The following is an 18258-nucleotide window of genomic DNA, read 5'->3' on the forward strand; positions in this document are numbered from 1 at the left end:
AGGTAAATACAGAAGGAGGTGAGAAGAGGGTAAAGGAGAACAGCAGGATACAAGTGATCTAACCCCTTAGGGAAGGGAGAGAAGGATAGATACAGGAGGATGGAGGGGTAAAATAACAATATGAATGGCTGAAAAAGGCACAAGGAGTCTTACTTTATCTTTTAAAAAGTGCTCCTAATTTAATATCTAAATGTATATATATAGTTTTAAGGAAGTTTTCTTACCTGGGCTGACAGAATTTGCTCTTAAAAGTCAGAAACCCGCTAACAAAACCCCAACACCAGACCCAAGAAGCCCTCTCTTGAGTTGTTGGCCATGGTTGTTGAAGAGACTGCTTTGAAAATTTACAAATGGTGCATTTCAAAAGATGGACACCTGAGGGCAGCATAACACAATTAGACTTCCTCTGTCGAGGCGAACAAAACAAAAGCAAACCCAAGGTTAGCAGTGCTGCATAACTGAGGTCTGAGGTTGTACCAAATCAGTGGTATACTGTTTGATCACCTTCTGTAACTGGTGGATTTGTCTTGGCTCGGGAAATACCGGCGGAGCTCTGATGTCTCAAGCCTTCTGAAGCTGGATTTTACTCATAGACAATGAGAACTGTTAGTTTCTCCCAAAGCATGAGAAAATGCCTTACAGCTGGATCTCATGGAAGCATTTCCTCAACTGAGGTTCCTGCCTCTGATAACTCTGGCTTGTGTCAAGTTGACAGAAAACCAGCCCGTACAGATGGACAAAATATCAAACACAGGCAGAAAACTATCTGGGTTCTGTTTTGTTTTGTTTCTTTGCTCTCTCTCTCTGTGTGTATGTGTGTGTGTGTGTGTGTGTGTGTGTGTGTGTGTGTGTGTGTGTGTGTGTGTGTGCGCGCGTGCGCAAACATGTTTGAATAAAGTTTTATTGGAATATATCTGTGCCTACTTGTAAAAATCTTTACAGAGTGGTGAGTGTTGAGCAGTTGTTACAGAGAACTTATGGTCTGCAAAGCCTGAATATTAACTATCTGATCCTTTATAGAAATTTACAGAATTTGTCTGTTTAAGATTTCTTTAAGGACTGAAGAGATGGCTCTGTGTTTAAGAACACATGTTATTCTTACAGAAAACTTGAGTTCAAAGTCCCAGTTCCTATATGGCAGCTTACAGCCATCTGTAACTCTATGTCCATGGCATCTAGTGCCCCCCCCACAAAACTTCTTTCTTTTTCACACACACACATGAATAAATCCTTATTAAAAGTTTACATTCAAACTGCTTCAGTTTGGATTTCTGTTCCCTCCACACAATTAGGTGAGGTTTAGAATGTTCTCTTAAAGTTTGAACTAGTACTGTTCTAAAATATTTAAAATTATTTATTTGGAAAAGAAAGAATTCCCCTCAAAAAGACATTCACTGTGTCTTTAAAAGATACCTAGAAAAAGACTCTTTTCTATTAAAAGAAATCTATTTTAGGGACAGGAGCAATGACTCAGCTGATAAGAGGGCTTCCTTCCTGTGCTTCCAGAGGGCCTGAGTTCAGACTCCAGGTCCACACGAGCCAGCTCATAACCACCTACAGCTTCATGTGCGGACTAGTTTGCTATCAGCTGTCACACTAAAATCATCTGAGAGGAGGGAACCTCAATAAAGAAAATGCCTCCATAAGACTAGGCAGTAGCCAAGGCAGTAGGGCATTTTCCTAATTAGTGATTGATGGGGGAGGGTCCAGCCCGTGGTGGGTGGTACCATCCTCATGACCTGCTGTCTGTAAGAAAGCAGGCTGAGCAAACCATGAAGAGCTAACCAGTAAGCGACTCCACCTTGTTTCCATGATTAACAATGATGTGAAAGTGTAAGCCAAACAAACCTTTTTTCTCCCAAACTTGCCCTTGGTCATTGTGTTTCATCACAACAGCTGAAACCCTAAGACACTCTAGCTCCAGGGATACAATGCCATCTTCTGGTCTCCCTGATGCCTGGACACCCATGACAAAATCACACAGAGACACAGATACACAGACACACAGACACACAGACACACACACACACACACACACACACACACACACACACACACAATCTTTTTCTGAGTGATGGTGGCATGTGCCTTTAATCCCAGAATTTGAGAGGCAGAGGTAGGGGAATCTGTGTGAGTTCGAGGTCAGCCTGGTCTACAGAGCTAGTTCCAGGACAGCTAGGACTGTTACACAGAGAAACTGTGTCTCAAAAACAAACAAAACAAAAACAAAAAACCCAAAATAAACAAACAAACAGATAAAATCTTTAAAAATATTTTAAGCAGCATATAATCAGTATAGAGAATAATCTTCGATTTGTTTGGTAAGCCTTTAGTAAGGAAGTCTGATTTTTCTTCTTTAATGCTCTTTTTCTTAAAGCTAGCACCTTGATCACATAAACATTTAGGATTTTGACCTGTATAATATTTGAAAGTTTCAAGCAAAATTCTGTGGTATTTCCTGCTTGCGTACTTTAACTTTCTAGGTTTAGATTAAAGTCTTTCTTGTCTCCAAGGGAGTCTTATGTATTAGCATTAGAGATCTGAGAAGAAATCCATCTCTATGATGAGTCAGGATGCCTTTTCAATTTTTTTTTCTTTACTGACCTCATGAAAAGGAACTCTGGTAGTTGATCAACCCTTGTTTTAGAGAGTCCTATCCTTCCTTAATCAATTCGGGAAAAGAATGAATGGAATATCATAATGTATGAGCATCTTTGCCATACAAAGAATTCTTAAGTTACAAAATCAGTAACTAAAGGTAGTTTTAACCAGTGGACAGTATTTGCTTGAATGATACTTAAAAATTCATGTGACTTTATATAACAAGGTGAAGAAAATATGGGAACCAGAAGGAAGGTTTCTTGATGAAGGGTACTTTCTCTTTACTTTCCATTAAAAAATTTATGAAACTTGGTTGAAGGGAGAATGTCTAAATATGTGCCAGTCAGAATTATAATGGACTGACTTGAGCCTTTCCCTTAGAAGAATTACCAGTAAGCCAGAGAAAGACAAGAAAGGGCAGTGATAACAAACTTCAACTAATCAGATATTCAAGAGGTGGTTGGGCATCTTTACACAGAGAAAGCCATGTGTCTTACTTATCTTTTTTCTCTGTTGGTGAGAGAAATTGACACACAATGTACTTGTGATTACACTGTGCTTCTGTACTGTGTGATCCAAGGCATAGCCAGCCCTCCACTGTAGTAGAGAATTGGTTGTAGTCCTCTACTCCCTGAATATGCCAACATCTTGGTGCTCTAGTCCCTTATAGAAATAGTAACATTTTCATTTTTCTAAGCATATATTCCCATATGACTCAAATTGCCTTTTGATGGATTATAATATTTAATATACTTTCCCCAAAATACTTTTTCCATTGCAGTTTACTTGATTCTGATGAGGAAGATATCTGAACTTGAAGGTGTGTGCCAGTCATTCCCAACTGCGTGTTTCAAAGTCCATAGGCATGTAAAGGGGTATCTTTATTATCATGGTGGAAATGATGTAGCCATCACTAAAGTATACCAGAGGTGCTACCAAATGAACAATCTAAATAAATATGGATTTAGAATGAAGCATTTTTTAAACCAAAAAGACTCCACAGACTTTACTGCTGTTTTGAAGTATTATACCAGAGTTTCCTAAAATGGTGGCAGTTCCACTAGAGTAGAAATACAGTGTACTGAGAAAGCATTCTTGATGTAGTCATTTCCTTTGTTGTTACTTGAGGCAGGGTATCCTGTGGTTCAGGGTAGCCAAGAACTAGCAATATGGCTGAGGATGACCTCTTGTCTACTTTTTATCCCACATGCTGGGATTACAAGCTTGCGTTGCCATGTTTACCAGCAGTCTTTAAAGATTTTATTCATGAGTCCCCTAAGAGAATGCTTAAAACATTCCAATACCTCCAGAATGGGAGAGTGAGGACCCCAGGATCTCTTCTTCACTATAACTTACGTAACACTGAGAGAGAGTCACCATTTTTAGGATTTTGGAAATTAACCCCGGCTGGTAGCCGTCTGCAGTGGATTCAGGGGAAGACAAAGGAAAGCACTGCTGTGCAAACAAGCGTTGTGTGGTGTTCCATCCCCGTGCTTAGCTCTGTGAGAACCAGCCTTCAGTACCAGCTGCCTTGCAAATCCCAGTGCTTGAGAAACCGGAAGATGAATATCTACTGGTGCCCGAATGTGCAGTGATCCGGAGCCTCATTTCCAGAGCATTGTCAATGAATTGTCTAGCTGCTCACTCCTGGGATTTGTCTTGCTTTGCCCTGGCTCTGCACTTACTCGGTACAAATTGCCTGTGGCAGCTGTTGAATATTGTTGCCTCAGATGGTGACAAGTGATGACAAACACCATCTCAAAATATGTAGAAGGGAAACTTAGGGAATGTGGTACACAAATAGAGCTTTGGTGAGTTCTGACCTGTTTTTGGTCATTTAGGTAAATCATACATGAATACCCAAGAAAGAAAGACCTGAGAAGTATATAGGTTTGCAACTTGTGCCTGACCTTAAGATGCTTCATAGGTAGGAAGTTCAGGGGAACATGGGATGCTGGTGGAGCATTAAAAGCATGTCTCAGCATGTCCTGGAGCCATTGCAACTCTGTCCTTGTTCATGTGGCTTCTGAGTCACTGCTCATTTGGCTCAGTGGCCAACTAATGACTGGACTGAGATATCACTGAATATCAGAGACTTGTTCAGGAAAAACTACTAAACACCTCAATGGTAGGAAGTACAAGAGAAATGGAAGGACTTGCAGTTCCTGCCAAACAGTTTTAAATCTTTAGCTTTGAGGAAATAATATTGGACCAACAAAGAAATAGTATGTCTCATACACAATGAGAGAGTATTCCCTGTTTTCCTCCCCACCTCCCAATCAGTAAGAGATTGAGCCATCTACTTCTGACAGCAAAGTAGACTTGAAGATAGTATTCTTTTACCAGAGACAAAGTATGGCACTTTTATATAGCCATAGAAGAATCCAGTAGGAAGTTGTAACATTTTGAATCAATATAGGCACCTGGGATGTTGTAATAAAATAAATAATATTTGGTTTTTTATTTTTTATTTTTGCCCCTGGCAAGTGAATAGAACCTTTGTAGTCATTGTGTTAGAAAAGATCTAGGAGAAATTTTTGTTCTTTTGGTCTTTAACTTTTAAGCACTTAATTCAGATCTTCCAAACTTTTGTGATTTTCTAAGTGAGAGGAGATTCTTATAGGGAGTCCTTAATCCGTTGGGATTTTCTGAGTGATAATGATTTTTATTCAGAGGCAACTCTTAGTGGTTTACTGGGTAGTCACAGAATGGAGGTGGGGTGGCTTCTGAGAGAACAGGCCTTTGATTTGGATTAGGAGGCTAGGATTTTCATCCTCTATCCTATATATACCTACCTTGCGTGTAGGCGAGAATAAGGCTGAAGATTGAGTTGCCTCTAGCGGCAGCGTTTTAATAGTCAAACTGTAATACAACTGCTATAGAAGTCACAAAGGGATATTCCTCCTTTCCCATTCCTGGACTGCTTCCTCACTTAATGAATCTACTTTACACACACACACACACACACACACACACACACACACACACACACACACACACCAAGCAGATGAATATCTAAGTCCCACAAAAGACAAGCCTCTGTGCTTGATAGCCTTCTAGACCAGCCTTATATATTCTTACCAGAATGTTTCTACATGCCATGCTTTTAAAATAAGGGGCAAATGTTGATATGTTATTGAATTTTATAAATAGCAGGGCAAAAACCAAGCCAATAAATGCAAAAAGATTGAAACTATACTAATTATATTCTCTATATAATGGAATGAAATTAGGAAGGACTGAAGGAAATTTGTAGACATTAAATAATATACTCCTAAGTAAACAATAGGTCAAAGAAGATACTCAAAAAGGAAACAGAGAAGTAATTTTGGATAAAAAGAAATTTAAACATCTTTTAGAACACAGCGTTAGCAGTGCTATATGGTGAATTTGTTATAAGGATCATTTGGCAAGGAAGAATGAGTGCAAATCAGCCATCTAACCTATTAAAAACACTTGTAAATCAGTGAGACTAAGGAAATATACAGCAGAGTTACAGAGTAGAAGAACAATAAAATATAGTGGACTCATAGGTTTATTCTATAATATCAGTGACTTTTTCCCTCTTTAAAAGAAATGATTTGTTTTTATTTTATGTGCATTGGCATTTGGCCTTCATATGTGTCTGTGTGAGGGTATCACATCCCATGGGACTGGATTTACAGACAGTTGTGTGCTGCCATGTGGACGCTGGGAATTGGATCAAGGTCCTTTGGGAGAATAGTCACTGTTATTTACTGCTGAGCCATTTCTCCAGCCCGCTATCAGTGACATTTCAATCCATAAAAGAGAGAAGACTCGCATTACAAAATGCAGTAAGAAGGAGTATTGATGGACTTTGTAGAAATACTATCAATAGGTGTATGTCAATAGGTAATTTAGGTGAAATGAACAACAAAGCCATAAGCTACTGAAACTCCGAAGTATAAACTCTGAGTAGACTTCTAGTAAGTTGTTAGTAAACAAAGCTCTCTCTGTGCTGGAAAGCTCATTGCATGGCTGAAGTTGTGAAGCATATCACAGACATAAAGAAAATGGGAGAGTGGTACGTCTCAGACTCCCTGTGGAAACAGGATGAACCAAATATGGAGAGATATCACAAGAAAATTAATATTCTTTATGAATAGTGTATGTTAATACTGTAACATGAGGGCCGGCTTGTTGGGGTTTATGTCCTACCTGGTACCCTACAGCCGGCAAGTCCCAGAAAAAAATCAACCACACAGAGATCTCTATAAGTTATAAGCTGATTGGCCCATTAGGTCAGGCTACTTATTAGCTCTTATAACTTATGTTACCCCATTATCCTTATTTATGTTAGCCACAAGGCTCAGTACCTTTCTTAGCTGGGCAGATTACATCCTGCCTCTTCGGTGGTCTGCGCAGGAGTGACAGAGGAAACTTCCTGCTTTCCAGAATACTCCCAGTCTTTTTGTTCCACCCCTACTACCTGTCTGGCTTTCCCGCCTATACTGCCTGCTTGGCCAATCAGCATTTTATTAAAATATGATGGACAGAATACAGACAATTCTCCCACACCATTTCCCTCTTTTTTTTTTTTAAACAAAGGAAAATACCCATAGTCCATTTGTTGGTAATATGGGCGTAGTATTTCAGGCTACTTCCTGCTGGTTGGGGGCGCTGATGATCTTATAGGGACCTAAAGAAAATTTAGAGTTATAATCAAGTCCTGACTAGAGTATCCTGTGAGTCTTGATCATCTCAGGCAGCAGTCTTGAATCTGTTCTGGATGTAGAACTCTGTCATCTGGGCCATCTGTTCCTATCAGAGATTTCTCAGGTGGTCTTCCTTTTTCGAACCTGATTTTTCTTAACTCAGAATGAATCCACAGCTTCTCATTTTCTGTGGAAACAAAAGCAAAATCTCTTCTCCAAAGTAGCATACCTTTTGACTTTAATTTTGAAGTCAAGGTATTTTCAAAATATCTATCTTGGATTAATTCAGCAGCATTTATAAGCAAATATCTTTTAGCAGTTGTTGCTCTTTCCTCAGCATTCAAACAATTCAAAGAGAGCATAATAACATACAGTATCAAGATTCTCTGTATATTTTCCATCTTTATTTTAACCTCTATTTCTTCTATTTTTACTTTTACTTTTTGAGACAGGCTCTGTGTCTATCTTTGTCCTGGAATAACTCTGTAGACCAGGCTGTCCTTGAACTCACAGAGATCCATCTGTCTCTGCCTCCCCAGTGCTGGGATTAAAGGCGTGTGCTACCACATCTTGAACTCACAGAAATCTGTCTGTCTCTGCCTCCCAGGCATTGGGATTAAAGGTGTGTGCTATCACACCTTGAAGTCACAGGGGTCAATCTACCTCTGTCCCTTGAAGTCACAAGAGGTCAACCTACCTCTGCCTCCCAGGCATTGGGATTAAAGGTGTGTATTACCACACCTTGAATTCACAGAGGTCAATTTACCTCTGCCTCCCAAGGGTTGGGATTAAAGGTGTGTACCACCACACCCAACTACTTTCTTCCTTTTTTACTTTAAGAACTTTAACTTTTAGCCTGCATATATTTTTAACACACTGTAAACCATTTAGAGGTTTTCTTCTTCTTTGAATCTCTCTTTACTGTATATCTCTCTTTTTCTGACTACATGAGTTGTTAAAGAGAATATTAGAGCCATGGCTTTGATAGCTGAATCCAGCCCATTCCTTAGCTTTCCAGCCTCATGGCAGAGGTACCGCTGGAGCCATTTTTCTTGCCACAACTCTGTGGCGCTTCAAGGTCCCTGCCAGCAAGCAAGCTGTAGCATTCTGCTCACAAACCACACTCAGTCGGACTGCCTGCCTAAAAGAGTCAGAGTTTGCCCTGGCAGGGCGGCCCAGAAAGCCAGCATTTTAAAACAGCGTGACTTTTTTCCTGCTACTGCTGAAAACCGAAAACCATGCGTTCAGCTTTTCATCGACACCGTTTAAGTGTTCATGGCAGGACCTCTTAAAAGAGCTGCAGGGTTTTGCAGCTAAAGCTGAGTCAGGAAGCCTCTCTTAGATGAGAGCACTTGCTTCCCTCTAGCAAGCAGAGCAGACCCAAGAAATTGCTGCCACCAAGAAAACATGCTTTACTCTATTCTTTCCCAAGTTTTCTCAGGCTTTCTGTGGATCCAGTTATCCACGTCTGGGTGCCATATGTAACATGAGGGCCGACTTGCTGGGGTTTCTGTCCAGCCCGGTACCCCACAGCCGGCAACTCCCAAGGAAAAATCCCACACAGGACTCCATAATATTATAAACTGATTGACCCATTAGCTTAGGTTTCTTGTTAACTCTTATAGCTTATATTAACCCATTATTTTCATCTATGTTAGCCTTATGGCTTTGTACCTTTTTCAGCTGTCAGCTTACATGTTGCGTCTTCAGTGGTCTGGACAGGAATGACAGAGGGAGCTTCCTGCTTTCCAGAATACTCCCAGCCTCTTTGCTCCACCCTACTTCCTGTCTGGCTTTCCCGCCTATACTGCCTGCCTGTCCAATCAGTGTTTTATTAAAATATGATGAACAGAGTACAGACAAAGCCAAATATGGAGAGATCACAAGAAAATTAATATTCTTTATGAATAGTATATGTTAATACAACCAAAGCAAATAACCTCTCCATTTTGTCAAAATAAAAGAGTTCTAACCTAATACAAAACTTATTGTATATGTATTATTATAAGTATAAAAGTTATAATTATAGTCAGCATAAACAATATCAAGCAAAAAACATATACTAAATGTTTCAATAGTTAAATTATCCTGAGGAATCTGTCTTGTATTAGAAATGGCTTGGCTAAGTCATGAGAGGAAAGTGACCATGACTATCTAGTCTTCAACCTCACCAAAGACCTGAGAAGGGAAATAATATTACTTGTGTAAACAGGAAGCACAGTCAAGCAATTTCCAAAATGTGCAACAAATAACAGAGACAACTGGATACCTGGGCAATCACCCAAAGTCTCATTTGTAACATTGGAGCAACCAACTTTGCCAAAGACCTAGAGTAACTGACCAACCATTTTCAGAGGCAGGAAAATTTTCAAAACTGTCTTACCCGGTCTTGGCAAGGTTTGGCAGTCTTTTTTGTTGTATCCTGCTTATTTAGTCTAGACTCCGTGCAGTTTGTCAGTGGTTGGGGCGTGAGCAGCTCTTTGCCCAAAAACCAGTTTTGCCAAGAAGGAAACAAGCATGGTCACATGTATTACATATACAGATGTAAAAGCATGTGTGGTCCCTTGGCTGCTGGATTTAGTTCCTGTTCCCTACTCATGCAGAGTACTGCTGATCTATGAGTCTATCCCTAAATAAAGAATTCTGGGCTAGTGTGAGACTATCTTATTATAATCAACAACAGAGTGGCACCCAACGTGGGCCAGTATCTTAAAGACTATTGACTGAAGGAGTTCCCACAGCACTTGTTCCAGTGATTTTGTCCTGATTATAACAAATCAGCCCTGTCTTTTGGGGTCATTCTAATTTTACTTCTGTTATTATTCTTAGCACTTCATTGAAATCTTAAACTCCTCAGCATCTTCATGAAAGCGTCAACAAACTTCTTCCAAAGTCTTGGTAACTTTGAGATTTCCTTAAAAACTTTATGAATATCAATCATCTTAGTTGAATGCTTTCTAGAAAGTTCCCACCTTACTTTGCCCAAATCCACCGATGAAACACTGTTTTATTTTATATTTCTCCTTGAATTTATAGTTTAATTCTAATTTTCTATAGAAGTTTACTTGTGTTAGGTTATTATACTTAGAATTTTCTTGGATCATAATTTTTATTTGCAATAAAAACTACAAATTGAAATGAAATATGTTATCACATGTTAGGTATATTTTACAATAATTTATACTTGGTAATTAACAGTTTATTATAAGCAAAATAATGTTCAGATTCAAAAAATTTTGAATTTCTTAGTCATTAAAATATTTGTGTGATGAGTGAGTATACTGAGTCTTTAGAATTTTTTTATTAAAAGCAAAGCCTTTTAAAAGAGGTAATTGCTTCATGATTATTCATTGCTGTTTCTTATGTTCTTGAAACGTAAAACGGTCTTGCCAACTTGTTGAAATGATTTCATCATACCTAGAGATACCTTGGTTGACCTAAGAAAGGAGCATGAAATTGAAATTTGTCATTTTTCGTGCACCATTTCAAAGCACATTTTAAAATTAAAATTCCTTCCTGTGCTTTAAATAAGAAATCATCAAAACTTAAGAAATGAAGACTTAATTCATTGGCAATAACTACTGAATAAGTTGATTGGCAAGGCTTGTTCTTAGTGTCAAGCTGTTCATCCAGTCATTCCTATGAAATTCATACCTTCTTGCTGATGGAAGAGGCAAGGGTTTTGACAAAACAGTTTTAGCTCTTCCACTCTAAATATTTAGATAGCCTGGGTGGGCGAGCTTCTAGAGTGAATGCAGGCAAGGTGAGGCAGTTACTGTGAAGAAAAGGGTGTGTCCTGGAAGCTGGGGTTCTGTGTACTTTCATGCTGCTGTCAGACTATCAGTGAGTACCTGTACTCTTTGTCTCTGGAGCATGTGCTGAGTCATTTTGACTGCTGTGGTTCGGATCACACTGCTGCTATTTATGAGGCAATGAGATAGCTTTGGGAAGCATCCCTGTAAAGCTGTTGTATACAGACATGAATGTTTCTGCACCTTTTGTTCGCCTGCCTTGCATACTGCCAGAGACGCTGCTTGCCTCTCTGTGGTCTGCATCCTTCCCCTGCATGTGCCAGAGCACTTTTGGTTCTTCTGTCTCTTCACCATTTATTTCTCAAGTGAGCATCTTTGGAAGACAGTGACTTTGGAGCCGTACTGAGGTTTTGCTTAGTGCATTGGAAGATGGATGTTATGCCTCTCTCTGGATGGAAGGGGAAGATACTCTGTGTACATTATCAGAGACCCCCTTTCCTTAGGCTTAGAGGTTCACTATAAAAAGCAGCCTACTACAATGCACAAGTGTCATTTGCCCCTGTTCAGTTTGTGTGAGCTGCAGCTCCAGCAATTCAAATAGTGTTAACATTCTGGCTCCTCCTATTATCGTAAGCATGAATTCCTGCTTATCTTACTTGAGAGTCATTTCCTCTGCTGATAAGATAATCTGTTAGCTTCAAAGTGAATAAATCTGAGGACCTTCAGTGTACTTAAATGTAAAGAAATAGAAACCTTTTAATTCAGCTCAGAAATGGCATTTTCTGAGCTGCATCATTTTGCAGAATTTTGTTTGGGTTAAAATTAAGATTTAACATAAATTTATGATTTATACAGTACAACAATTTTAAAAACATAATGAGCCATTTGTCTTTTTATGTTAAAGTTTTATTATCACACACAAATACATACACGCGCACACATACATGTGTTCAAAACAAGGTCACTTACTAACTCTACTTACCCACATTTTAAAGAATTAGTCTTAATTCTTTATTATTATAATTATAAATTATATTTTCCTTTGTTCTAGAATATTGGAAAGAAGATGACCTGCCAAGAGTTCATCACAAATCTCCAAGGAGTGAATGAAGGTGTGGATTTCTCCAAGGATCTTCTGAAAGTAAGCCTAGGACTGTTGGTTTTCAAACAGGCTTGTGTTTATGTTACTGTGAACTTAGGCTAGTGATTGCTTGAGTGTTTAAGCTTTTTATTTAGGTCTTTCTTAGTGGTATTTCTATTGAGCTTTGAGTTTGCTGCTCAGATTACCAAGTTTCTTAGGGAGTACTTCCTAAGACTGTGTCCCACAGTAAGTAGTGCAGAGAGAACAAGGGGATGTGGACTAGTGCCGACACCACTAGTTAGTGGGTTTTGTGCTTCAAGGGTATAGTTATTTCAGAAACAAGCATTTGCAGAGTTCTGTAGACACGTATAACAGTGTTCATTCTCAGCCACAGGTCCACTCATCTGCCTCTTGAAATAGATTAAATCCCAAGTGGCTGTGAAGTGAGTGAATTATTTGCAGTTGGCATTTTTATTGTTACATTCATCATGTTTTCATCAAATTGTTTTCGAAGAGACAAAATCAGCTTTGGCATTCATAGATTTCTCAGAATTATTAATAAAAAGTATTTGATTAAATATGAAATTATAATTGCTGTGGAGCATGAATATTTTAGAAGTAGGGTATAAGATGTGTATGTTGAGAATGCGAGTTTTACAGATCCCTGTTTGTTCCTGGTCTTTCAGACTTGGTGCACATAGCTTTCTTTAGGAAAATTGTCTAAGAATGGTGACGCATTTGATTCATGCCCTAGGATGGAAGTGTCCTTGTAGACAGGTGTCCTTCATTATAGTTTATGTAACCTTTAGTCTGTTTATAATGTGCATACTTAGCTAGGGCTGTACTGCCAAGCCACATCACCAGTTCTGTGTAACATATCAAGAAAGGGTGAGACCAGATTTTGTTAATCTTGTTACTTGTGATGTTATATTATTCACTTATAAATTTTACATTGAATGGGATCATATATAGGTACAAGGAATCCATTATTTCTTATGACTCCAAGCTTTTCTACAACTATCTCAAAAACTGAAGTTTTAATCAAAAATAATGAGCAGGTTTACTAAAAGAAAAGAGGGAGACAGTTCTCTATATTCAATCAGGTTAGGCATCATATTAAAATTGGCTTTAATGAAAATTTACTGTTCTTTACCCTTCTTTCAGAGTATTGAATATCATGTAACATAGCTCAGATATAACTAGCAATATTAAAAAATAGAAAGTCATGGACTTATAACAAACTATATTAACTTAACAGAAACACAATAGAGGTTTAGTATACCCTACTTTTCTGATTTTCCTTCTTAAATGGATTTAAGTGTATATTTAAATGGGTTTAAATGTTCCTTTATATATTTGTGAGTTATATAGACATAAATTCAGTCTTTAGAACAAAAATACATTGGGGATTATTTGAGAATTGAAAGCTGAACAGCAAGATGGACCTTTTATTCTTTTAGAGGATATTGCTGGGAGGGAGCACAGAGTGAGGAGGTGGCACAAACCTGCTGTCCAGTGAAGAGTGCTGGCCTAGATGCCAGGGTCAACAGTGATGAGGGACACCTATGTGATATTACTTGGGGCCTCTTGTTGCATTCTGTTGCTGGATTGTTTTCTCAGATCCCCCAAGCCTTTCTTACTGTGTTCTAACCAAATGGTGTTGAAGAGAAACAAGTAGTAAAAATGAAATTCTCGCTGGGTGTGGTGGAGCACACCTTTAATCCTAGCACTTGGCAGGCAGAGATAGGTGAATCTCTAGGAGTTCAGGGCAGCCAGGGCTACACAGAGAAACCCTATCTTGAAAAACAGAACAAAACACACACACAAACAAGCAAACAAAAATCTGTCTTCTCAATAATCTGATTTACAAAACTGAATGCACCAGAAGGCTTCTTGGCAGAGTTTGAGATAAACAGTTTAGAAGAATCCGGAGAGCAAGATGGTGCGGGTCATATAACTGCTCAGCTTCCAATGGCATCTGCCTCTTAGAGTGAACAGAGGGGTTAAGAAGCCATGTGGACCATTTGTCATGCTTAAAGCTTCCTGGTGCAGCTGTGCAAGTGTGTCTGAGTATTGCAGGTGATGTCACTAGTAATAGCATCTTGGGGTGGGGGGCTAATGCTCATTTTACTTCTTTTCATCTTAATCTCTATAGTTGTAAAATAAAACATATGCCCTGTGCCTGCAGTTGCTATATTTTTTCCTGTGGACTCATGAACCATGCAATACCTACTGCCCAGCCTCTTCCTTGTCCTTCCCCTCCTGCACCCCAAGTGTGTTCTCAGTTTCTGATGTGTGCAAACTTTACCATGTGATGTGTTTGAAGCAGGATATGGCTTGGCTCAAAAGGAATTGGAACATAGTAGGTGTCCTTTAAGGATCCATTCAGTGCAGTGCTGGGGTGTTCTTTACACTCTTGTTGTCTTTGTAAACTCAAATCATATCTCTTACTGTTTGTTTTCCTCTTGGACTGCTGGTTTAGAGAAAGAAGCATGCACAAATAACAGAGCCAGCAAATGTTCAGATCTAAACCTAAGAAAGATGTTCTTTTTATAGCAGCATTCTCAAAAGATTGTGCCCTGAAGACTGGAGGAGAGGAAGAAGGGGCCTCAGTCTGAAACAGGTCTAAACTTTTTATAAATGAAAAGCCAGAAGCGAATTCTCAAAAAGACTTGATCTGAGTTATATTCGGAGTATGTAGTTGGAAATAGGAACTTATGGGTGGTATTTAAGTGCAGCTATAAAAAGAGCATCCACTGTTGCCTGGAGTAGGTGAGCTCTCAAAGAGAAGGTCATGTAAACCTGGTAGCAACAGTATCTATGGAGGAAAAGGCTTAGATGCTTATCCTCGTATAAGGAGAGCCTTTGAAAAGAAAAGCTATGTTAGTGAGCTTCCAAAGAGAAAAGCATTAAAGGCCGTGGCTCAAAATACAGGCTCTTGCTGCCTTTTTCCCAGTATGGCAAATCAAGCTGAGTTGTGAGATGAAAAGTGTGTTTCTGTTCCTACCTTCTCCATGGAAGTCTGGAAGTCAAGATAATGGTGGTGCCTTTTGTACGGTTCATGTCGCGAATGAAGAACGGTGCTGATGAAGGTGATCCTTTAAAGTGACTGGAATTACACATAGTGTTTGTATTAAATGGAAACAACAGCAAAACCCTCCCCAAAAGAAGTTCATTAGAAGGGTAGGAAAGACAGGTGCAGTTTAAAGGGCACACAGAGGTAACCAAAAAGAAAAGTTTCAGTGGGGGTAGTAGTAATCATTAAGGGTATTGTAATGGAATATTAACAATTCCCAGGCATATTCAATATTTTATTTGACCACAAAGAAACATTACCTGACTTCATACTCCATTGACTCCACAAAATTTTGAATGGTGGTGTTTGAGCATTCTTAAAATTTTGCAGCATTGCCCTCTAACTTATCATGGAGACTTGACTCAAAGTCAGTCTCACTGCAGCTTTCAACCTTTTTGCTTATGATTTCCCCAGAGGAGCCTGGGAGGCCTGTAACATGGGCATGGCTCTGTCTGCAGGCTTCTTATCCACGATTATAGAGCTACACAGCAAAATAATGTGACATCATGCTTACTCACTAAGGAACAGTGGAACACATTTTCATTTAGAGGAATTTGTAGCTACAATAAAAATAGCTCACAAAGGAAAACACTTTGTTTAATGGCTTTAGTAATAACTTTACTGTGTACAGATCAGTTGTATGAAATCGACTCAAAAATATGAGAACAAGCAACAAAGTTAATCCTTTTAATCATCTCTTCCTCCCTCTGTCTTTCCTGCCTTGCTTCCTCCCTCCTCCCTCATTTCTTCTGTCTTGCTTCCCTTTTTCCCTCCTCTTCTCTCCCTCTCTCCCTCTCCCTTTCTCCCTCTCTCTCCCTCTTTTTCTCCACTCCCCTCTCCATTCCTCCCCTTGATACCAGGCAATCACTCTACTCCCTGAGCTGCATCTCCAGCCCTGGCCCTGTTACCTTTTCATTGGTTTCATAAACACTGTTTAAATGCAGGTACTTGACACTGGAGACTGGCCTAAGCACATCGTGGAGCCAGAGTCTCATTGACAAAATATTAGCCACTCCAATCACATCTTTAAAGACAAGCCAAATGACATTATTTAGGTTCTTAACTTTTAAGTTGAAATTATTTTTTAGAAATAGATTTTTCTGAGGCAGGGTCTCACTTTTAAACAGGTCACTCTGGCCTTCAGCTCTGTGTAGCCTGGGTAAAACTCAAATTTAGAAATACTGTGTAACTCAAGGGCTGAGATTACAGTTATACACCAAGCTATGAAGATCAATTACTTTTAGAGAATATTAGAAATGAATTAGAAAAATTAAGTTAAAATAAGCATGTGTGTCAGTTATGTGTTGCTAGCAAGAAGTAATTTGATAACTATGTAAAATGAAAGTAGAACCTTTGAACGTAGTAGGTCTCTAAATAGAACCTTTGGGTTTTGAGTAGCCTATCAGAGAGTGGGTATATTCTAGCATTCCAAAGTAATGGGTGTACTTAATGAATCATCAGAAATGTTATGCCATGTTTGTTTAGTTTCATTAGGAGATTGGAGTGTGAAATGGATTTGGAAAAACTGTCCAACTAGTTTATAAAGATTTATAGCATTTAAAGAAATCAGCTTCAATCAGAAAATAAGCTAACACAGAATAAATCATTTCTTTACCTGAGATCATCCTGCAGCGTTCATTCTCTGTCCGTGCTGGATTCCTGTAGGTAATTATAGCCAGCTTTGCACATTAAACCAGCATTAGACTAACAGTATTTGGTAGGAACTTGAATTTGCCCTGAACATATACAGACTTTACTCTTACTCGTCTCTCCGTAGTATAACAATTATTTCTATATCATTTGTATTACATTCATTATTATTAGGAATCAGAGATTTTGAAATATGCAAGAGAATATGTGGTGGTCATGGAGAAGTGCTGCAATATTGCACATATAGTGCTTGATTGTCACAGTGGCTCTTGGAACCCACACCATACAGATGACAAGGATTGACTGTTATCTGCTGATTTTAAGTTTTCATTCTTCCGTCAAACTTTGCATAGGTAGATTATTTTCTTTCTTCCCATCCCCCCTTTCCCTAAACTGTTGCTTTCTCAGAAACATAAAAAGCCATATTAGTGCATACCTTTCAAGGAAGTCATTTTTAATAATGATGAAATTACAGTTCTTATCTCCTCTTTCACCCCTCTAAACCTTCCCTTATATGCTCCTTTTCTCTCTTATTCATGTTTTTTCTTTACTTGTTTTTTTTGTGTTGTTGTTGGTGGTGGTGGTGGTAGTGCGTGTGTGTGTGTGTATTGCTAAATTATAAATACAGCCTTCTCAGAGAGTTCATATTGTTCCATGTATGCATATGACAGGGCTGACTACTTGGCATTGGCTAGCCAAGTGGAGGGCCCTTCTCTGGGAAGAATATTCCTCCTCAGCATTACTCATTTGTCTGTAGTTAGAGGTCCTTATAGCTTTTTCCCTTAACATCTTAATATTTTTATTGATGTGTAACATGAAGGGCTGGCTTGTTTTTTGGGGTTTCTCTGTCCTGCCCAGGTCGCCACAGCCATTTAACTCCAAAAGAAAATCACACAGAGGACTCTATAAGTTATAAAACTGATTGGCCCATTAGGTCAGGTTTCTTGTTAACTCTTGTAGCTTATATTAACCCATTATTCTGATCTATGTTTGCCATGTGGCTCAGTACCTTTTTTAGTGGGGCAGATCACATCCTGCTGCTTCGATGATCTGGGCAGGAGTGGGAGGAATCAGCTTCCTCCTTACCAGAATTCTCCTGTTCTCATTGCATCATTTCTACATCCTGTCTGGTTTTCCCGCTTATACTTCCTTCCTGGCCAATCAGCGTTCATTTAAAACATGATTGACAGATAACAGACAATTCTCCCACACCATTGGTGTCACCATTGCTCATCTTATTTAGGCAGCTGTGTTGATGAGATTTCTGTAGCCTTTCTGACATTTCTAGGAGACACAATCTGACAGCAGATTTCTTGGTTTTCTGACTTACAATCCTTCTACATACTCTTCTGCAATAATATCCTGAGTCTTAGGTGTGGGAACTGTGTTGGAGATAAGGCAGTTGAGAATGGGCACCATTTT

At 39.0% G+C, this 18258-nt stretch overlaps 1 protein-coding gene across 4 annotated transcripts in view; it reads left to right on the plus strand.

Annotated features, from left to right (window-relative positions):
- Window positions 1-18258, plus strand: part of Psd3 (pleckstrin and Sec7 domain containing 3) — a 536277-nt gene that overhangs the window by 338409 nt on the left and 179610 nt on the right. For all 4 annotated transcript variants that reach the window (XM_085680348.2, XM_085680349.2, XM_085680350.2 and 1 more), the window contains one exon: window positions 12081-12170. In XM_085680348.2, coding sequence (XP_085536474.2) covers window positions 12081-12170 — 90 coding nt within the window. The remainder of the gene's footprint in view (window positions 1-12080; window positions 12171-18258) is intronic.

This window comes from Myodes glareolus, chromosome 23, assembly GCF_982192425.1.
Source record: "Myodes glareolus chromosome 23, mMyoGla1.1, whole genome shotgun sequence".
Lineage (NCBI taxonomy): Eukaryota > Metazoa > Chordata > Mammalia > Rodentia > Cricetidae > Myodes > Myodes glareolus.